Source organism: Aphidius gifuensis, linkage group LG6, assembly GCF_014905175.1.
Source record: "Aphidius gifuensis isolate YNYX2018 linkage group LG6, ASM1490517v1, whole genome shotgun sequence".
NCBI lineage: Eukaryota > Metazoa > Arthropoda > Insecta > Hymenoptera > Braconidae > Aphidius > Aphidius gifuensis.
In genome coordinates this window covers 8,201,112-8,223,346 of record NC_057793.1, presented here as the reverse complement: position 1 = coordinate 8,223,346, position 22,235 = coordinate 8,201,112, and the positions used below count along the sequence as shown (strand labels likewise).

Here is a 22,235-nt window from a genome sequence, read left to right as displayed (position 1 = left end):
TTATTATACTTTGTGTTTAAAAAATATTCAGTTATTTTTATCAAATAATTATCGTTATCAATTTGAATTTTTCCTTCAACTATTATTTTCATATCAATGAATAATAAGAAAGTTAAATGATATGAAAGTAGCAAAAATAAATATTCATAAAGAAATATATGTACAATGTGTAGGTACATATCTTTATATATTTTTTTATTATTCATTACCAATTATTATTTCTCTTCAAGCTAATTTTAATTTATGATATTAACTAAATTTTTAAAAATATACTTGAAATATTTTTTTGTTCGACAGGTCCCTACTATTACATTTATATAAAAATTATATAAATAAATAAATTATTCATGATCATTTATAGGTATATCTGAATAAATTAATTATGTATTGCCACTTGCCAGAGTAATTGATTCTCTTGAAATGAAATTCATGGACTTTGATAAAGAATCGAGCATGTACAATCCAGTCAGTCAATCACGGTCACTTGTTCAACAACTATTTTAATTCGTAATTTAAAAGCCTTTACTGTGAAATGATATTGATTACCTGTAGATATTTTATTCGTAACATCAAACAAATTATTAAAATAATTTTTATTTTTTGGCTAATTAAATTGCTATATCGAGTTTCAAATAGTGAAAAAGTTTTAGATAGTGTAATATGTGAAATTATAAAATTAATTTACAATAATAATGATTTATCAATTTATATTATTTGCTATTGATATGTGTAGATTGGATTGATTGAGAGCTGGGGATATCCAGCAGAGCAGCACAACATTACGACAGATGATGGATATATTTTGAAGGCATTTCGAATACCATGGAGTCCATTGAGTTTGTCAAAGAAAAATCAACAAAAACCAGTTGTTCTTATGCTAAATGGAATTGCGTTACTATCAGATGTTTGGCTATTAAGTCCCAACCGAAGTTTAGGTCGTTGTTCAAACGATAATCACTTTTATTTTTCGATAAATTAATTTTTTTTTTTTTTTTATACTATTACAGCTAAGCAACTTGCTGATGAAGGCTATGATGTTTGGCTGGGTAATTATCGTGGTACAACGCATGGACGTGATCATGTTACATTGTCACCAAATGACAAAAATTTTTGGAACTTTAGGTATACTCAAATTGATGACGTGAAGAACAACAATAACTCATAGTATCTAATAATAAAATTTTTATTTAGTGTTCATGAAATTGGATACTATGACGTTCCATCAACAATTGATTATGTTTTGAATGCAACAAATCAAAATTCTTTGATATTTCTTGGATATTCATTGGGAACGGCATCACTATTCATTGCATTATCAGAACGACCAGAGTATAATTCAAAGGTTCAATTGATGATTGGCTTTGGTGCAATTGCTGGATTTTTAAATAAAAATTATATGGACCTGACAATGTATAATTTTATAGAATCAGTTGGAGTAAGTATAATTTTTATTTTAATTATTTAACCATCTTCTTTTTAATCCATAATGTTTATTTTCGTAAAGTTTCACCGGAGAAACAAAATATTTACGATAAAAAATAAAAGAGTATTTCTGCTTTATCAATTCCAGAATATTATTGATCCTACTGGAACTTTTGAGACATTACCTCAAAAATCAATTTATAATATATTATTCGAAGAAATATGTGTCAACTTGAATATTGTTGATTGCTGTTTAATTCCAGTTAATATTCTGTGTGGTAAAAATAACAAACAATTTGATAATGTACGTAAAATATTATATATTCTCACTATTTCCTGTTAGAAACATGGAAATTTTAATAATGCATTTATTTTTATTCATGTATTTATTATGTTTATAATTTTATAGAATATTTTTGCCAATCTTTTGAATTATTTTCCTGGTGGAACATCTGGAAAAGTTTTCCTGCACTCTGTACAATTTGCAAAAACTCGTAAAAACTCTATTAATCTATGTCTATTTTTTACGTTTAACCATTTGGAAAAATATATTTATTGTTGTTTGTAATGTTGATTTTATCTTTCAGGAAAATTTCAACAGTATGATTATCAAAATGAAAAAGAAAACATAAAACATTATGGTACACCAAAACCTCCACAATATAATTTGGAAAATATTAAATCACCAATGATAATTTTTTATTGTCTAAAAAATGATCCATTTTCTTCTTTTGAAGACGTCATCGAAATAAGTAAAAGTGTTTCGAGCAAAGTTATTGTTGAACAAGTATCTGACGAAAATTTCAATCATCTCAACTTTATAACTGCTAAAAATGTGAAAGAAATAGTCAATGATAGAGTGATCGAGTATCTTGATCAATTTACAAAAGGAAAAATTATTTTTTAAAATATTTATATCTTAGCAATAAATATATATACATTTATAATACTCTTAATATTTTGTTATCTATAAAAACTGACTTAAGTAGTAGTTATTGTAATCTATATTTAGAATTTATAATAAAATATGTTAATGCCCTCTCATAATGTTACTAATAGTTTATCAAGCGCTCATTGCGATTCATTGGTTTTTTTTACTCGATCTTTTCAAATTTCCTCAAAACTGAGAAGTTACTAAATTTATTTGCGATAAAATTTGAATCATCGAAAGATAAATAATTTTTATTTGAAAAATTTTGAAATATTTATTTGTATTTAAATAAATAAAATTGTAAGTTTATATAACGAAACAATTAATAATTTTTTACATGTTTTTGTATGAATTTAATAAATTGATTATTGGATCGTTTATTAATTTTTTAATATCCTTGGCCCAAACATAATCAAGGTGTGCAAATGATTCATAATTTACAACATTAAAACCTTTTCCATTGGCTAGCATATTGTAAACTTTTTTTGCATCCTGAAAATATAAATTTTCATAAAGATATAATATGAATTTTTATATTCAATAAATAAATAATGAATAATTGAAATTTCGTTACATCGAAATCTGCCAACCAATCATTTTTTGCGGCGAAGAATACTGTTGGTACATCGATTGCTGTTAAATTATAATCTGGTGGAGATGTTGAATTGTAAATTTTCATATTTTCTTTTTCACCATAATTGAATTGACGAAATTTTCCAGACATAAGATTTTGATAATGATGAATGATACTCTTTAATGGACTACCTCTTGAAGCTCCAGCAAAAAAAGAATTCCAAATATCCTAAGTACATTTAAAGATAATATTATTATCAATTAAATAATTAATTTTTTATTTTATAAATAATTTACCGGAAGAAATTGTTTGTGATCAAATCCAAAGAAAAGGCCAATGAAAAATTCACAAGTGTATGATTGAATTTTAAATGGTGAGCAAAAACTTTTTTCAAGAAAATCAGTGGAAGCTCTAGGTTTAAAAAAAGCGTCGATTCCGAGGAACATTCTGAAAAACTAAATATTACAATACTATCATTAGGTATAACCAAAAGATTCATTATATATGATAAATTTATCATATAATATTCAAGCTTAAAGTTCATTTAAATACCTGGATAATATAATATAAAGGTGTATGAAACAAGCCAAGTGCTCCTTTAATATGAGTAACATAAGCAATTGGAGCAAGGTGTATCATCAAACGTATTTTTTTGGCAATATCAAGACGTTTAGAAGCCATGATAAATCCGAAAGTCGAACTTTGTGAATAACCAATATAAAATAATTTTTGTTTTGTTAATTTTGTTATATATTCAATTACTGCTGGCATATCATAAATTCCCATCTCATGAAAACTGAAAAAATAGTTAAAAATATTAAATTATAATTATTATAAAATATTCTTAATCTCCTGGTTAATTATTTCCCCAGTGAAAATAAAAATAAACATCATGTAGCTTGTGTTGGTATAAAAAGCCATATTTAAAATTGAAATGAATAATTATAAAAATAATATACAAGCATAGTTTAACATGTCGACATAATGATGATTATGATGATTTAAAATTTGTCGAAAAATAATTATGACAAGAGTATGATCAGCACGATAAATAAATAAATATTCCATTTAAAAATTTATTTATTTTTTTTTTTTTTTGCAAATTTACTATTATCCATATATCTTGGATAAATTGAAAATTAATTTATTTAAAAATTAATTAATTCATCATCGTATTGTAATGACTAACTGTTATAATTATTTCAAATTCAATTTTCATTAATATTTTCATCTTTTAAATATATTTTAGTAAATGGATATTATTCTTTGAAATACTGTAAACAAGATATTTGTTCATGCAATGTGTATAAATTATTACGTGAAATCCCAAAATTTTGAATCATCTGATGTTAAATTAACATGTTTCATGCCATCATCAGTTCCACGATTATTTACGAGCCAAACATCGTACCCTTGGTCAGCAAGTAGGTAGGCTAATTATTAAAAAACTTTAATAGATTGAGAAAAAAATTGGATCACGTAATTACTTTTTATCTGAATATAATAATTATTACCGATAGAATCATTTCGTCCTCGCATTAACCAACTGGATCCAGTGAATGTTATTCCGGTGCCTAGAACAACTGGTGTTGAATTTTCACCTCCATTTATTCTATAATTTGTCAATATGTAACCGTCTTCTGTTGTTACATAGTGTACTTCTCCTGTAATTCCATTGTCCTTTAATATTTCCAACTACAAATGATCATAATAAAAAAATAATAAATTATATACCAATTGATTTTCTAAAGTTTTTATAATAAATTTACTGTTGTTTTCCAGCCGTATGTTGGGTTAAAAAATAAACCCAAAAATAAAATGAAATAGTTCATTGTATATCATAAAAAATCTAAAATAAATTTTAAACAATAATATTATTGAATTTTTTTTTATTTATGTGTTAACTGCGTTTCGCACTATTACTTTGTGTGTAAAAATAAAAAAAAAAATTTAGTTATTTATCAAGTAATTATCCTTATCTGTTTGAATTTAACCTTCAACCAGTATTTTCCTTTGATACGAAAAGGAAATGATATAGAAGTTACATAAATAAAATGAATAATCAATACATTGTATGAATTTATTTGTATATATACCAGTATTAATACATAACATACATAACATTGTATTAATACCACTAATTACTGGTTATGATTACACAGAAGATGTATAGATAAACTTGAACTAAATAATTATTTATTGTCGGATTAGTTGCAGCATCTAATGAAATTCATAGACTTTGATGAAGAAATACATTCAGTCAGTCAATCACAGTCACTTGTTCAACAACTATTTTATTACATAATTTCTAAGTCGAAATAAAATGATATTAATTACTTGGAGATATTTTATTCGTAACATTAGACAAATTATTAAAATAATTATTACTCTTTGGCTAATTAAATTGCTTTATCGAATTTTGAGAAGTGATGAAGTTTTAGATAGTGTAATTATAAAATTATAAAATTAAATTACGCAATGATAATGACTTATCAATTTATATTATTTGTTATTGATATGTGTAGACTGGATTGATTGAGAGCTGGGGATATCCAGCAGAGCAGCACAACATTACGACAGATGATGGATATATTTTGAAGGCATTTCGAATACCGTGGAGTCCATTGAATTTGTCAAAGAAAAATCAACAAAAACCAGTTGTTCTTATGATAAATGGATTTGCGTTACTGTCGGATGTTTGGCTATTAAGTCCCAACCGAAGTTTAGGTCATTGTCCAAACGATAATCACTTTTATTTTTTGATAAATTAATTTTTTTTTTTTTTTTTATACTATTACAGCTAAGCAACTGGCTGATGAAGGCTATGATGTTTGGCTGGGTAATTATCGTGGTACAACGCATGGACGTGATCATGTCACATTGTCACCAAATGACAAAAAATTTTGGAACTTTAGGTATACTCAAATTGATGACGTGAAGAACAACAATAACTCATAGTATTTAATAATAAAATTTTTATTTAGTGTTCATGAAATTGGATACTATGACGTTCCATCAACAATTGATTATGTTTTGAATGCAACAAATCAAAATTCTTTGATATTTCTTGGATATTCATTGGGAACGGCATCACTATTCATTGCATTATCAGAACGACCAGAGTATAATTCAAAGGTTCAATTGATGATTGGCTTTGGTGCAATTGCTGGATTTATAAATAAAAATTATATGGACATGACAATGTATAATTTTATAGAATCAGTTGGAGTAAGTATAATTTTTATTTTAATTATTTATCAATTTTTTTTTTTATCCATAATGTTTATTATTTACAGTATATTATTGATCCTACTGGGACTTTTGAAGTATTACCTCAAAAAACGATTTATAATATAATATTTGAAGAAATATGTGTCAACTTGAATATTATTGATTATTGTTCAATTCCGGTTGACATTATATGTGGTAGAAATGATGAACAATTCGATAGTGTACGTAAAATATTCTATTCTCATGCTCTCCCTGTTGGACACTTGAAAATTTTAATAATGCAATGTTATTTCTATATTCATTATTTTTTTTAATTTTACAGAAGATTTATGCCAATCTTTTGAATTATTTTCCTGGTGGAACATCTGGAAAAGTTTTTCTGCACTGGGTACAATCAGCAAAATTTCGTAATGCCTATTTATCCATTAATCTTGTAACATTTTAGTACTTAAAGAAATATATTTATTATTGTTCGTAATGTTGTTTTTATCTTTTAGGAAAATTTCAACAGTATGATTATCAAAATGAACAAAAAAATATAGAACATTATGGTACATCAATACCTCCACAATATAATTTGGAAAATATCAAACCACCAATGATAATTTTTTATTGTCTAAAAAATGATCCACTTTCTTCTTTTGAAGATGTCACTGAAATAGCTAAACGAATTTCGAGTAAAGTTATTGTTGAACAAGTATCTGACGAAAATTTCAATCATCTTAATTTTGTAACTGCTAAAAATGTGAAAGAAATAGTCAACGACAGAGTGATCCAGTATCTTGACCAATTTTCAAATAGAAAAATTATTTTTTAAATATTTATACCGTAGCAATCAATGTACATATTAATTGTAAAATAATTATTAAAAAAAAAATTTTTTTATAAAAGCAGCATTCTTCACGGAACTTAATGATAATAAAAAATTCAAATCAAATCATGACGAACTATTAACATTCAACCTTGCATTCAAAGTAGTTTACATCAAGGCTAATTATTATTATTATTATTATTAAATTCATTGAGTTATTTATTGTGAGATATCTGTTATCTTATGAATTATGATATAAATTTTACACTTTGAACCAGGAGTTACACATCGAATTATTTGATCGTTTCGTAGTTTCTTGATCTCAAATGATAATAATAAAAAAATAGTAAATTATATATTTATTTATTTTCTAAATTTTTTATAATAAATTTAATGTTGTTTTCCATTCGTAATTCTTATGTTGGGTTGAACAATAAACCCAAAAATAAAACAATACAATAATATTTCATTGTTAATTATTATTTAAATATGAAAAAACTTGAAAAAATAAATATTCAATATTATGTATAAATTTCTTTGTATATTATACATATTTTATTTATTTTTTTACTACTGCATTCAATTGCAAGTGAGTCAATTTCTAAATATTCAAATCCGTATTATATATTATTTTTTTTTTCATACCGACACTTTGACGAGTTGGTGATGGATTACTAGTACTTGGTTGATTATCAAAATCATTATTAACTGGACATACAAGTGGTAGAATTTGTGTAGGATTTCTTGTAAATACTGGTTTTTTATTATTATGACGACTTTAATAAACTTTTGAAAGACGGAATCCAAATATTTCAAATATAAATGTTAGTGTTACTAATGTTAAACCACCGGCTAATAATTTTGAATGGTAATGATAAATTATTCATATTAGATGTTCTTTTATCTTCATCTAATTGTAATGGACAGTAAGGTACTAATGGTAATTTTATTTGTTCAACATGTTTAATTATACCAAATTCCACAAGATTTCGTAATCTGAAAAAATTTATAAAAAAAATAAACATTATGTAGCAAGTTTCTTTGTAGTAATTCTCTTCAGCCTGTAATTAATTCATGATATTTACTATAAGTATCTAAAATTATATTCTTCGATAATTTTCCACTATGCGCAGGTCATTACTATTCATAATAAGATTATAAGCAAAAAATCATTGACATCGTGTTACTGTTCATGAATAGAGCGAAGGTCATGATCGTGTATAGATAAACTTGAATTGATTAATTATTTATTGTCAGAGTAAATTAATCTTTTATAATGAAATTCATGGACTTTGATAAAAAATCTAGCATGTACATTCAGTCAGTCAATCACGGTTATTCGTTCAACAACTATTTTAATTTGTAATTTCAAAGCTACTGTGAAATGATAGTAATTACTTGGAGATATTTTATCCGTAACATCAAACAAATTATTAAAATAATTTTTATTCTTTGGCTAATTAAATTGCTCTATCGAGTTTTAAATAGTGAAAAAGTTTTAGATAGTGTAAATATAAAATTGAAAAATTAAATTACAATAATAATTAATTATCAAATTATTATGACGTTGTGAATTGTGTGTGTGTGTAGGTTGGATTAATTGAGAGCTGGGGATATCCAGCAGAGCATCACAACATTACGACAGATGATGGATATATTCTGAAGGCATTTCGAATACCATGGAGTCCATTGAATTTGTCAAAGAAAAATCAACAAAAACCAGTTGTTCTTATGCTAAATGGAATGGCATTACTATCAGATGTTTGGCTATTAAGTCCCAACCGAAGTTTAGGTCGTTGTCCAAACAATAATCACTTTTATTTTTCGATAAATTAATTTTTTTTTTTTTTTTTTATACTATTATAGCTAAGCAACTTGCTGATGAAGGCTATGACGTCTGGCTGGGTAATTATCGTGGTACAACGCATGGACGTGATCATGTTACATTGTCACCAAATGACAAAAAATTTTGGAACTTTAGGTATACTCAAATTGATGACGTGAAGAACAACAATAACTCATAGTATTTAATAATAAAATTTTTATTTAGTATTTATGAAACTGGATACTATGACGTTCCATCAACAATTGATTATGTTTTGAATGCAACAAATCAAAGTTCTTTGATATTTATTGGATATTCATTGGGAACGACATCACTATTCGTTGCATTATCAGAAAGACCAGAGTATAACTCAAAGGTTCAATTGATGATTGGCTTTGGTGCAATTGCTGGATTTTTAAATAAAAATTATATGGACCTGACAATGTATAATTTTATAGAATCAGTTGGAGTAAATATAATTTTTATTTTAATTTTTTAACCATCTTCTTTTCTATCCATAATGTTCATTTTAGTAAAATTTCACCAAAGAAACAAAATATTAACGATAAAAAATAGAGTATTTTTATTTTATTATTTTCAGAAGTTTATTGATCCTACTGGAACTCTTGAAATATTACCTCAAAAATCAATTTATAATATAATATTCGAAGAAATATGTGTTAACTTGAATATTGTTGATTATTGTTCAATTCCAGTTGATATTATTTGCGGTAAAAATGATGAACAATTTGATACTGTACGTAAAACATTGTATTCTAATTAATTCCTGCTGAAGGTTTGACAATAATTAAAAATATTAATAATGGATGTTGATTTATTTATTTATTATTTTTATAATTTTACAGAAGATATATGCCAATCTTTTGAATTATTTTCCTGGTGGAACATCTGGAAAAGTTTTCCTGCACTGGGCTCAATCTGCAATAACTCGTAATGTCTATTCATTTATTAATTTTTTAACATTTTAGAATTTAGAGATATTTATTTTTTATAATGTTGACTTTTATCTTTCAGGAAAATTCCAACAATTTGATTATCAAAATGAACAAAAAAATATTGAACATTATGGTACATCAAAACCTCCAGAAAATCATTTGGAAAATATCAAATCACCAATGATAATTTTTTATTGTCTAAAAAATGATCCACTGTCTTCTTTTGAAGATGTCACTGAAATAGCTAAAAGAATTTCGAGTAAAGTTATTGTTGAACAAGTATCTGACCCAAATTTCAGTCATCTTAATTTTGTAACTGCAAAAAATGTGAAAGAAATATTCAACGACAGAGTGATCGAGTATCTTAATCAATTTATAAAAGGAGAAATTATTTTTTGAGATTTTTATAACTTAGCTATCAATAAGTATATTCATGGGTTTTAGCGTTTTTTACGAAACATTAATAATACTAAAAATAAATATATGACCAACTAAAAATATTTATCTAACTTTTGATTTAAAATAGTTCACATCAAGGCTAATTAGTATTATTGAATTCATTGAGTTATTCATTGTAAGATATTCGTTATCTTATGATATAAATTTTACACTTTGGAATATTCTAAACTATTCCTTTTAATTAGTTTGAATATTGTAAATTGTAAATTATCTTGTATGAAAAAATGTATTTATTTATAGTTTAGCGAAAGCTTATATTGAGATCAAATAAAATTATTTATTTTAAACAAAATGGATATTTATTTGCATTAACATTTTCACATATTTTTGTAAGAATTTAATAAATTAATTATTGGATCGTTTAGTAGTTTTTCATTATGCGCAGGTCATTACTATTCATACAAAGATTATAAGCAAAAAATCATTGACATCGTGTTTCTGTTCATGAATATAGAGCAAAGGTCATGATCGTGTATAGATAAACTTGAATTAATTAATTATTTATTGTCAGAGTAATTGAATCTTTTATAATGAAATTCATGGACTTTGATAAAAAATCTAGCATGTACATTCAGTCAGTCAATCACGGTTATTCGTTCAACAACTATTTTAATTTGTAATTTCAAAGCCACTGTGAAATGATAGTACTACTGAGATATTTTATCCGTAACATCAAACAAATTATTAAAATAATTTTTATTCTTTGGCTAATTAAATTGCTCTATCGAGTTTTAAATAGTGAAAAAGTTTTAGATAGTGTAATTATAAAATTGAAAAATTAAATTACAATAATAATGATTTATCAATTTATATTATTTGTTATTGATATATGCAGGTTGGATTAATTGAGAGCTGGGGATATCCAGCAGAGCTGCACAGTAAATAAAAATGATATGGACATAACAATGTATAATTTTATAGAATCAGTTGAAGTAAATATACTTTCTATTTTAATTATTTGTCAATTTTTTTTTATGCATAATGTTTATTTTTTAGTAAAATTTCAACGAAAAAACAAAATATTAACGATAAAAAATAGAGAATGTTTATTTAATTATTGAATAAATAATTATTATATAATTATTATTTACAGTATATTATTGATCCTACTGGAACTCTTGAAGTATTACCTCAAAAATCAATTTATAATATAGTATTCAGCAATCAATTGTAAAATAATCATTTAAAAAAAATAGTTTTATAAAAGCAATGTTCTTTATAAAACATTAATAATAATAAAAAATCAAATTAAATCATGACGAACTAATAATATTTATTTAACCTTGCATTCAAAGTAGTATACATCGAAACTAACTATTATCATTATTAAATTCATTGAATTATTTATTGTGAGATATTACAATTTTTTTGTTTTTTTATTGATGCGTGTCCAGTGCATTTCGCACTTTTACTTTGTGTGTATAAAAAAAAATAAAACAATTCACCCATTTATTAAATAATTATCCTTCTTGAATTCTATATACCTTCAACTATATACTATCATTCTAAAAATTTATAATACGAAAGTGAAATAATAATAAACTTAAAAAAATAAATATTCAATACTTTAATAGAATTGCATTCTGCAGGTCATTAATATTTATACAAAAATTATAAGCAAAAAATCATTGACATTTTATTACTGTTTACGATTAAAGCAAAGATCATGATCATCTATATAGGTAAACTTGAATTAATTAATTTATGTATTGTCGGATTAATTGAAACTTTTATAAGGAAATTGATAAAAAACATTCAGTCAGGCATTCACGGTCACATGTTCAACAACTATTTTAATACGTAATTTCTAAGTCGATGAAAAATGTTATTAATTACTAGGAGATATTTTATTTGTAACATTAGACAAATTATTAAAATAATTATTACTCTTTGGCTAATTAAATTGCTTTATCGAATTTTGAGAAGTGATGAAGTTTTAGATAGTGTAATTATAAAATTATAAAATTAAATTACGCAATGATAATGACTTATCAATTTATATTATTTGTTATTGATATGTGTAGATTGGATTGATTGAGAGCTGGGGATATCCAGCAGAGCAGCACAACATTACGACAGATGATGGATATATTTTGAAGGCATTTCGAATACCATGGAGTCCATTGAATTTGTCAAAGAAAAATCAACAAAAACCAGTTGTTCTTATGCTAAATGGAATGGCATTACTATCAGATGTTTGGCTATTAAGTCCCAACCGAAGTTTAGGTCATTGTCCAAACGTTAATCACTTTTATTTTTCGATAAATTAATTTTTTTTTTTTTTTTTATACTATTACAGCTAAGCAACTTGCTGATGAAGGCTATGATGTTTGGCTGGGTAATTATCGTGGTACAACGCATGGACGTGATCATGTTACATTGTCACCTAATGACAAAAAATTTTGGAACTTTAGGTAAACTCAACTTGATAACATGACAAACAAAAATAACGAAAATTAAATTATTAGCTTAATAATCAAATCTAATTTAGTATTTATGAATTTGGATACTATGATGTACCATCAACAATTGATTATGTTTTGAATGCAACAAATCAAAATTCTTTGATAGTTCTTGGATATTCATTGGGAACAACATCATTGTTTACTACATTATCAGAACGACCAGAATATAATTCAAAGGTTCAATTGATGATTGGCTTTGGTGCAATTGCTGGATTTATCAATAAAAATTATATAGACATGACAATGTATAATTTTATAGAATCAGTTGGAGTAAAGATACTTTTTATTTTAATTATTTATCAATTTTTTTTTATGCATAATGCTTATTTTAGTAAAATTTCAACGAAAAAACAAAATACTTACAATAAAAAATAGAATATTTCTGCTTTATTATTTCCAGAATTTTATTGATCCTACTGGATCTTTTGAATTACTACCACAAAAATCAATTTATAGTATATTATTCGAAGAAATATGTGTCAACTTGAATATTGTTGATTACTGTTTAATGCCAGTTAATATTCTTTGTGGTAAAAATGATAAACAATTCGATAATGTACGTAAAATAATGTCCTTTTTATTATTTTCTGTTAGATATTTATTTTTATAATTTTACAGAAGATTTATGCCAATCTTTTAAATTATTTTCCTGGTGGAACATCTGGAAAAGTTTTTCTGCACTGGGCGCAATCAGCAAAAATTCGTAATATCTATCTATTCAATAATTTGCTAACATTTGAGAATTTCGAGAAATATATTTTTTATATAATGTTAATTTTATCTTTCAGGAAAATCTCAACAGTATGATTATCAAAATGAAAAAGAAAATATAGAACATTATGGTACATCAAAACCTCCACTATGTTATTTGAAAAATATCAAATCACCAATGATAATTTTTTATTGTCTAAAAAATGATCCACTTTCAACATTTGAAGACGTTACTGAAATAACTAAAAGAATTTCGAGCAAAGCTATTGTTGAACAGGTATCTGACGAAAATTTCAATCATCTTAACTTTATAACTGCTAAAAATGTGAAAGAAATATTCAACGATAGAATAATCGAGTATCTTGATCAATTTACAAAAGGAAAAATTATTTTTTAAAATTTTTATAACTTAGTTTACACACTGTGTACATAAAAGCAAAATATTGATCAGTAATTATTTCAATTCGTTATTACAAAGCTACTGGAAATACGATGATATTATTTACTTGGAAATTTTTTTTTTCGTAACATTAGGAATATTATTAAAGTCATAGTAGCAATAGTAAAAAAATAAAAAACCATAATGATTATTTTTTAACACTTTAATTTAAATATTTTTATGTATATTTAGAATTTATAAAAAAAAATATTTTTGCCTAATAAATGTAACTTAAAGATGCTTAAATAAAAAAATTATTATAACTTTGAAATAAAATATTTCTTGAAATTGTAAAAAAACTTTTTGTGATACTAATAAAATTATTTATTAGTAATACACAACGAATATTTATTTGTATTAACATTTTCACATATTTTTGTAAGAATTTAATAAATTAATTATCGGATCGTTTAGTAGTTTTTTAACATCCTTGGCATACACAAAATCAGCGTGTGAAAATGCTTCATAATTTACAACGTTAAAACCTTTTCCATTAGCCAGCATTTTATAAGCTTTTTCAGCATCCTAAAAAAAAAATTAAATTCATAAAATTATGCATTCAAAATAAAATTTTATAATTTTAAAATAATTATAAATTAAAAATTACAGAATAAACTGCTATCCAATCTTTTTTTGCAACATAAAATACTGTTGGTACATTGATTGCTGTTAGATCATAATCTGGTGGTGATGTTGAATTGTAAATTTCCATATTTTTTTTTTGACCGTAATCGTATTCACGAAATTTTCCTGCAGACATAAGATTTTGAGCGTAATGTAAAATATTATCCATTGAAGTTCCTTTTCCATATGAAGCAAAAAGTAAATTCCAGATAGTCTAAATACAATCAGAGATAACATAGTTGAATTTAAATAAATAAAAATTTGTCGAAAAATAATTATGAAGAGCGGTTGATCAGCACGATAAATAAATAAATATTCCATTTAAAAATTTATTTATTTTTTTTTTTTGCAAATTTACTATTATCCATATATCTTGGATAAATTGAAAATTAATTTATTTAAAAATTAATTAATTCATCATCGTATTGTAATGACTCGCTGTTATTATTATTTCAAATTTAATTTTTATTAATATTTTCATCTTTTAAATGTATTTTATTAAATGTTTATTTATTTTATTTATTAATCAAATAGTTATCATCATGTATACTTGATAAATTTGTAATTTATTTTTTTCTTGCAAGTGGATATTATGTCTGAGGATACTGTAACCAAGATATTTGTTAATGTAATTATATTTTGTGTATAAATTATTACCTGAATTTCCAAAATTGTGAATCATCTGATGTTAAATTGACATGCGACAATCCATAATTGGTTCCACGATTATTTATAAGCCAAACATCGTATCCTTGGTCAGCAAGTAAGTAGGCTAATTATTAAAAAATTATAATAGATTTAGAAAAAAAATGATTTACTTAATTGCTTTCATATTGAATTATAATTACCAAGAGAATCGTTTCGTCCTCGCATTAACCAGCACGATCCTGTGATAGATACTCCACTGACCAAAACAACTGGTGTTGAATTTTCACCTCCATTTATTCTATGATTTGTCAATATGTACCCATCATCTGTTGTTACATAGTGTACTTCTGCAGTGATGCCATTGTCCTTTAATATTTCCAACTACAAATGATTATAATAAAAAAATAATAAATTATATACCAATTTATTTTCTAAAATTTTTATAATAAATTTACTGTTGTTTTCCAGCCATATGTTGCGTTGAAAAATAAACCCAAAAATAAAGCAATACAATTTTGCAAATGATATTTCATTGTTTGAAAAAAAAATATATATAAAAAACGTTAAAATATTAATATTATTTTACTGTCAAACAGGTATATACAATGAAGGAAATAAAAAAAAACCATTCAGTCGTTTATCAAATAATTATAGTATGTTTATCTATATACATATTTTACCTTGATCTACTTATTTCTAATAAGCCGTATTAAGTAAGTAAAATACAAAAAAACAAAAAACAACATTTGAATATTGATATAAAAATATACATAATTTATTATTTTTTTTTTATTTCAGTAATAATCAGCAATGCTCTTTGATCATTGTAATTAATTTATTATAAACTAAACTAGACGCATCAATTCCCCAAAGAAAATCAAGATGAGTAAATTTTGTAAAATTAACTCTCGTTATGTTAATTTTGTTTGGTATTTTTGTCCAAAGCCTTTTGACATCCTGAAAATAAAAAAACAATTAAGATTAGCAATATTTTTCGATAAAAAAAAACATGTTTTATTAATTTAATAAAAATAATTACAAGAGGTGAGGCCAGCCAATCATTATCTGAATAAAAAAATGCAATTGGAATATTTATTTTTGATAAATCATAAGATGGAGGCATTGATAAATTTTAAGAAAATATAAACATAATTTATTAAGTTTAAATAATTTACTTTGTTAAATTGTTCCGCATCAAATCCACAGAAAGTAAACAAAATGTTTTCATTTAAAAATTTTATACAAATTCAGCTGAATTTATTTTAGCAATAATTTTTATCTACAACAATTAAATAATTTTAATTATTTAAATTTGACAAGTAGATTTTATCCAACAAAAGTATTTACATATACATCTAGTCTTTACAGCTACATTCAAATGACAGTTTTATTATTTATTTAAAATTGAATTATAAATAGAATAAATGTTAAAAATAAAAAACTATTCATATAAAATGGTATTTTAAATGCGTAAATATCGTGAAAATTAGCGATAAAAATGACAAGTCAAATAAACTATTAAATGATGATGTTTTAATCACTTGGGGACATGACAAATAGTCGTTTTGATTTACTCGGCAATTCATTTTTTTATTTTATAAATTGCAATACCGCAATCAAAAATAGTTTACGAGTTTTGTGTGTTTTTTTTTTTTTTTTTTAATTATCAAAAATTGACAGTATACAAAAAATTGTATTCGCAATCAGTTTCAACTTTACTTGAAAAAAATATACTGTAAATTCGTAATATATATACGTACAGCGCAGGATCATACGTTGTTCCAAGCATACATGCATGTGTGTAGTACTTTTATATCATACACAGAAGAGTGCAAATAATAACGTTGCCTCGCGGTCAGATGTTTACATGAATCTCTTATTCGCGCATGCCTCAATGTATACAGATTAAAAACATTGTCAGGCTGTATCAAATATGTCTATAAATTTGTTATACTTATAATAACTGTGTGTAGAAAAAAATAATATATATATTAATTATTCTTCAATGAGAAAAGAGATCTCAAAGTGCATCTTGATGTTTATACGTAAAAGAAATTTTTATTGCTGTATATATCAGTTGGAAAATTTTACTTAAAATAATGTGTCAATTTTGAATAATTAATTTCTTTTGTTTTGCAGGTTGTTGCGCGACATACATACATACACTTGTGCGTCATATATGAAATTGTTTTAATTCAAATTTAATACAATTTAATTAGAGAATCAAATAATTATAACAACATTTTTACATTTTGTTCTATACTCTACGGGATGATATTAAAATATATATGAATATATACGAATTTGTATAATATCATTTTCTCTCATATATTACATGAACAAACAAACTATATGCAAATAAATAATCAATAATGTGAAAAAGGCTTGAATTCATCACGGGATTATACGCAGTTTAAAAATTAACTCAATACAACAAAGAATCATATATAAAAATATAAAACTTGATTAGACATTTAATGCCCAAAAAAATATAAATTGCTTTTTGGTCATCATTAAATGTTGATAATTGTATTTTACAGTCATCAAAATGTATCTCATCAACGTGGGATTGTTACTTTTCATAGTGACAACAATTAAATTAATTTCTTGTACAGAATTGGATTCAAAAAATTTAAAATATCGAAAAGCAAGTAATAATGGACTCATTGATGTATCAACAAAAAGTGAAGTAATCAAAAATAAAAATTTATTACAAGCTTGTCTTGATGATTATGTCACCTCTCACTTGAAAAAACAGCCAAAAGTCATTACAGCTATTTTAACTAAACACATAACAATATCAAATATTTACTTGGAAGAATTACAAAAGATTTGGTCAACATTTGTTTTAACTGAAAACTACAATGTTAAAAATAATATGCAAAAAACAAGAATGGATATTTTTATTTTATTGAGAGACCATAATGATCTTGATGATTTGAAAATAAAAATTTATGAAATTGGTAGTCGTGGATCTACATATACAGTATTATTGGTTAATCATTTTAAAAATAAAAAATTATTCATCAAAGAATCAAATTTATTGACCAAATTATTATGGACTAAAAAATTAGCAAATATTGTTATAATTGGTTTTGTTGAAAATTATTATCTAGCAATGGAGAGTAATGAATTTAAACCAAAGATACTCAGAGAACCAATGGATCCAGTGATTGTTGGCCAATGTCAAAATGGAAAATGGATAATAAATAATACGTTATTTAGACCAATGAAAATGAATAATTGTTCTGTAAATGTTGGCTATTTGAATAATAAACCGTACATGTATACTGTTAAACAAAAAAATAATAAGCTTCAATATAAAGGTATTGATTTATCGATATTACGAGTTGTCGCAAGTTATCTAAATTTTACAATTAAATTATCGGAAATCGCAGCAACTAAAAATGATACAATACCACAAAGAATTGTTAATTCATTAAGCAGCAAAAGATCCTATGATCTTGTTATTGGTGGTATCCCTTGGCAACCAACAATTGATATTGATTACACGATTCCTTATGATGTTGTAAAACTTGTTTGGCTTATACCTGTAGATAAATCTGAAAAAGAAGCATCTCTACCAATTCCTGTAACAATAGATCAATGGATTATAATGATGGCTATTTTATCATTTCCAATAATTTTCAAGTTTATATTATTCCATGAAATATCATTTTTAGATATATTTGCTATTTTCATTGGTGTAGCATGCAATAAACAACCAGTCAGATTTCCATACAGAATATTTTTCATGTCTTGGTTTATATTTGGTTGTATACTATTAGGATCATTTTCATCACCATTACTAGGAAAAATATTATTTATACCTCGTATCAGAAACAATACAATAAAAGCTTTAAATGAAGCAAATTTAACATTTGGTGGTTCAAAGGATACAAAAAATTTATACATTGGAAATAAAACATTAATTAACGATAATATTGACAAAAATTCAAATGAAATCTTTTATAAACTATTTAAAAATTTCGATGAATTTGAAAGTATTGAGTATGAAAAAAAACTCCAAGATTTAATGAGTGGTAAAAATAAAAATATAGCATTATTAGCATTAATCAATACTTCAACAGTACATAAGAAATTTAAATCTTATATATATATATTACCAGATGCTTCAATGAGCATTCCACTTAGTTTTGCAGTATGGCATGGTTTACCATATGCTAATGATATTAATATTATTCTACAAAGACTTATAAGTAGTGGTATTATTGAACATTTCAATAATATCGAAACAAAAAGTTATCATCGTGATATTACACCTCACCACCACTCCCTCAAATTAAAAGATCTTTCACAAGCTTTTTCAATACTTGGTATTGGTCTTACAATTAGCTTAATAACTTTAATTTTCGAAATTATAAATTTTCGAACAAAGATATTTGATCGCATTTATATTTTTTATCTTAAATTTGCTCGCCAAGTTCGTTTTGTGCTTCAACTATAATAATAATAATAATAATGATACTTTTAAAAATGTATTGTCGTTTTATTAAACAAATCTCATTAGCCAGATTTTTTAATATGATATTTAAATATGATATAATATGGAGATTTTATTGTGTGTGAAACAATTTTGTTGACTTCAAACAATGCAACTTATTATTGATAATAAATAAATAAATTTGAACAAGCACAAATAAGAAAAATGAGATGTTCAACTATTGTGTGTATAATTATTTGGGTTGCTAAAATTATAATTATCAATTGTTGTCAATATTTTTTAACACATAAGAGATTGATTGAATATTTTGTATTATGAATTTTAAATCACCATGAAAAGATTTTATATTTACGAAAAAGAAGAATTTTTTTTCCGAAAATATCTAGATATACAAACAAAACATAAATTTACAATTAATGTCGCTAAAAAGCCTCAATTTTTAAATACCTGTCTATTTATCATACCTTTAATAATCAAAAGACGTGAAATACAATGTCATTTTGTTTTAAAGTTGAATAATTTGCTGGATAAAAAAAAACTAAAAAAAAAATTAGGCGCTGCAGTTTTTATTATTATATTATTATTATACCATGTATCGAAAAAGCGCCTAATTTTTTTTTTAGTTTTTTTTTATCCAGCAAATTATTCAACTTTATACTTCAAAATTTTGACATTTTTTTGGATATTTCACGTCTTTTGATTATTAAAGGTATGATAAATAGACAGGTATTTAAAAATTGAGGCTTTTTAGCGACATTAATTGTAAATTTATGTTTTGTTTGTATTTCACTTATTTTGTTTAAATTAATAATAAATTATATTTGTAATTCGTTTACTTTAAATTGACCGTGAATACCATAATAAATAATAATCGAATACTAATTTTCTGGAATATAAAAATTTAAACGTGTATGTATACTATATATGTACGCTTTAAATATAAAGGGAAAAAGAAACAAATTCTGCTATACCATCAATGATAAATAACTAATACATGCGGCTGCATACACACACATATATGCATGTAAAAAAAAATTCAGGAGTAGGGATAGGCGCGGGGTATGCGCAACGTATCCGAAGAAATTAGACATTTCAGCTTGAAAATTTATTTTTTAGTAAGATTTAATACCTGGCTTTTACTGACTCTTATATCTTTTTTATTATTTGTTGGAAAAAATCGAGAGTAGGCTCATTGGAAAGAGAGGCATCGATATATATAATGAAACTGTTTTTATTTTTTTTTTTTAACAAATAATTAGAACGACATTTGATAAATTAAAAACGACGACGTCACGGACCACTGACTTAAAATACTTATACCCGGTAAAGAGTCTCGCTTTTTAAAAATTGAGGCGAGACTCTACCGAGTCTCTTGATAAATTAAATTTGAAACAACATATTTTAACTAAAATTGTATTTAATGTAATTGATGTGTTATAAATGAAATAATAAATAAAAAATAAAAAAAAAAAATAATCATTTAACTTATTTTTTTTATAAAAAATAAAAAAAAAAAATAATCATTTAACAATCAAAAAAAAAAAAAAAAAAAAAAAACAAAATGTACTTAGTCAGATTTATTTTTGGAGTAAACAATTTTTTTTTAATTTTTATTGATATACAAATTTGGCTTTTATCAGTAAATAATTATTATCTCACTCATTTATCTTTGAAAATAAAAGAAAGTTATTTAAAAATATTTATTTTTCAAAGCACAATGCAATTGTTAATAGAAAATTTTAATTCAACAATTACATGGTGCCCCTAAAAATAAATATTTTTAAATAATTTTTTTTTTTTTATCTCAAAGAGAATGACATGGGCCAATTTATACTGATATAACTAAAAATTTATAGGTCAATAATAACAAAGAATTATTGTAAATTAAACTTTTAATTCAATAAAAATTACAAAAATACATTTTATTTTGATTATTAATTTACAATGCTTTGTTATTGTTATATTGAGGAGTACAAGTTGATATAACTGCAGTGAAAGATAGTAAAAATTAATCGACACTCTGTATAATAAGGCACGGTAGTATTTCACACACATATACATATATGTATACATATTTCTTTCTCACCCATTCATGTTTTTCATCATGCTTGCTTATTGATCGATAATGAATGAGCCTTGAACTCAACACAGTTCACCCAATTTTTATAATCTAACATATGACAATAATAAAAATATAAAATTTGATTGTCAGGGCAATTTTTTTTTTTTTTTTATGACGCTTTCAATAAGTTCTTTCATATAACTTTATTGGATTATAGGTAAAACAAACAATTTGACTCCCACATCGATAAAAATACTAGATAATAAATATTTCTACAAATGTATAAATTACCTGCTTGTTTATCACCCTTTAATCTTTATTTTTTTTTCCTATTGTTTGTATTAACATAATTCTATACAGCTTGTAATCACATCATCAACAAAGCCAAGTATGATTGATATATCCAACAAAAAATACATTTGACAAAATGATTCTCATTATATATTATTAACACAATATCGTTAATAAAAATTAATACTGATAAAATTGGTGGTCTTTGATATTCGTATACGGTGTTATTATAACTATAGACATTTTAAAACTTATTTATACTTTATTATATATAGGTTAAAAAAAAAAAAAATATCAAACGATGTGGCTCTGTTAAAAATT

At 24.4% G+C, this 22,235-nt stretch overlaps 7 protein-coding genes across 8 annotated transcripts; 5 read left to right on the top strand and 2 right to left on the bottom strand.

The window, feature by feature from the left end:
- The first annotated feature begins 453 nt into the window (after window positions 1-453).
- On the top strand, window positions 454-2,453 carry LOC122859765 (lipase 3-like). Its single transcript, XM_044163449.1, has 7 exons — window positions 454-465; window positions 734-935; window positions 1,008-1,122; window positions 1,192-1,435; window positions 1,571-1,726; window positions 1,832-1,916; window positions 2,010-2,453. Exons 1-7 carry the CDS (start codon window positions 454-456, stop codon window positions 2,327-2,329), a joined length of 1,134 nt encoding a protein of 377 aa, XP_044019384.1. The 3' UTR covers window positions 2,330-2,453.
- Window positions 2,454-2,704: 251 nt separating this feature from the next.
- Window positions 2,705-5,288, bottom strand: LOC122859764 (lipase 1-like; the record flags this gene model as incomplete). Its single annotated transcript, XM_044163448.1, has 6 exons — window positions 5,265-5,288; window positions 4,442-4,622; window positions 4,246-4,360; window positions 3,480-3,723; window positions 2,928-3,155; window positions 2,705-2,845 (listed from the first exon to the last, which is right to left on the bottom strand). Coding segments are annotated over exons 1-6 (933 nt in total), but the record flags the coding sequence as incomplete, so codon positions are not given.
- A 305-nt stretch (window positions 5,289-5,593) lies between these two features.
- Window positions 5,594-6,603, top strand: LOC122859763 (lipase 1-like). The gene is made up of 4 exons (XM_044163447.1): window positions 5,594-5,654; window positions 5,728-5,842; window positions 5,912-6,155; window positions 6,481-6,603. Exons 1-4 carry the CDS (start codon window positions 5,594-5,596, stop codon window positions 6,601-6,603), a joined length of 543 nt encoding a protein of 180 aa, XP_044019382.1.
- A 2,109-nt stretch (window positions 6,604-8,712) lies between these two features.
- On the top strand, window positions 8,713-10,149 carry LOC122859762 (lipase 3-like). The gene is made up of 6 exons (XM_044163446.1): window positions 8,713-8,761; window positions 8,836-8,950; window positions 9,020-9,257; window positions 9,396-9,551; window positions 9,661-9,745; window positions 9,830-10,149. Exons 1-6 carry the CDS (start codon window positions 8,713-8,715, stop codon window positions 10,147-10,149), a joined length of 963 nt encoding a protein of 320 aa, XP_044019381.1.
- A 698-nt stretch (window positions 10,150-10,847) lies between these two features.
- Window positions 10,848-13,782, top strand: LOC122859761 (gastric triacylglycerol lipase-like). Its single transcript, XM_044163445.1, has 8 exons — window positions 10,848-10,967; window positions 12,234-12,435; window positions 12,509-12,623; window positions 12,701-12,851; window positions 13,075-13,230; window positions 13,293-13,377; window positions 13,463-13,537; window positions 13,613-13,782. The coding sequence occupies exons 1-8, from the start codon at window positions 10,848-10,850 to the stop codon at window positions 13,780-13,782; spliced, it is 1,074 nt and encodes a 357-aa protein (XP_044019380.1).
- A 459-nt stretch (window positions 13,783-14,241) lies between these two features.
- Window positions 14,242-15,629, bottom strand: LOC122859760 (lipase 1-like; the record flags this gene model as incomplete). The annotated part of the gene is made up of 6 exons (XM_044163444.1): window positions 15,552-15,629; window positions 15,297-15,477; window positions 15,106-15,220; window positions 14,999-15,053; window positions 14,432-14,662; window positions 14,242-14,349 (listed from the first exon to the last, which is right to left on the bottom strand). Coding segments are annotated over exons 1-6 (768 nt in total), but the record flags the coding sequence as incomplete, so codon positions are not given.
- A 1,346-nt stretch (window positions 15,630-16,975) lies between these two features.
- Window positions 16,976-19,919, top strand: LOC122859315. Of its 2 annotated transcripts, none has more exons than XM_044162785.1 (2): window positions 16,976-17,162; window positions 17,236-19,919. In XM_044162785.1, the coding sequence occupies exon 2, from the start codon at window positions 17,645-17,647 to the stop codon at window positions 19,562-19,564; it is 1,920 nt and encodes a 639-aa protein (XP_044018720.1). In that variant the 5' UTR covers window positions 16,976-17,162; window positions 17,236-17,644; the 3' UTR covers window positions 19,565-19,919. The 2 variants fall into 2 exon arrangements, with proteins under 2 accessions (XP_044018720.1, XP_044018721.1); XM_044162786.1 differs by having other exon boundaries at window positions 16,976-17,141; window positions 17,236-19,766.
- The last annotated feature ends 2,316 nt before the right edge of the window (window positions 19,920-22,235 follow it).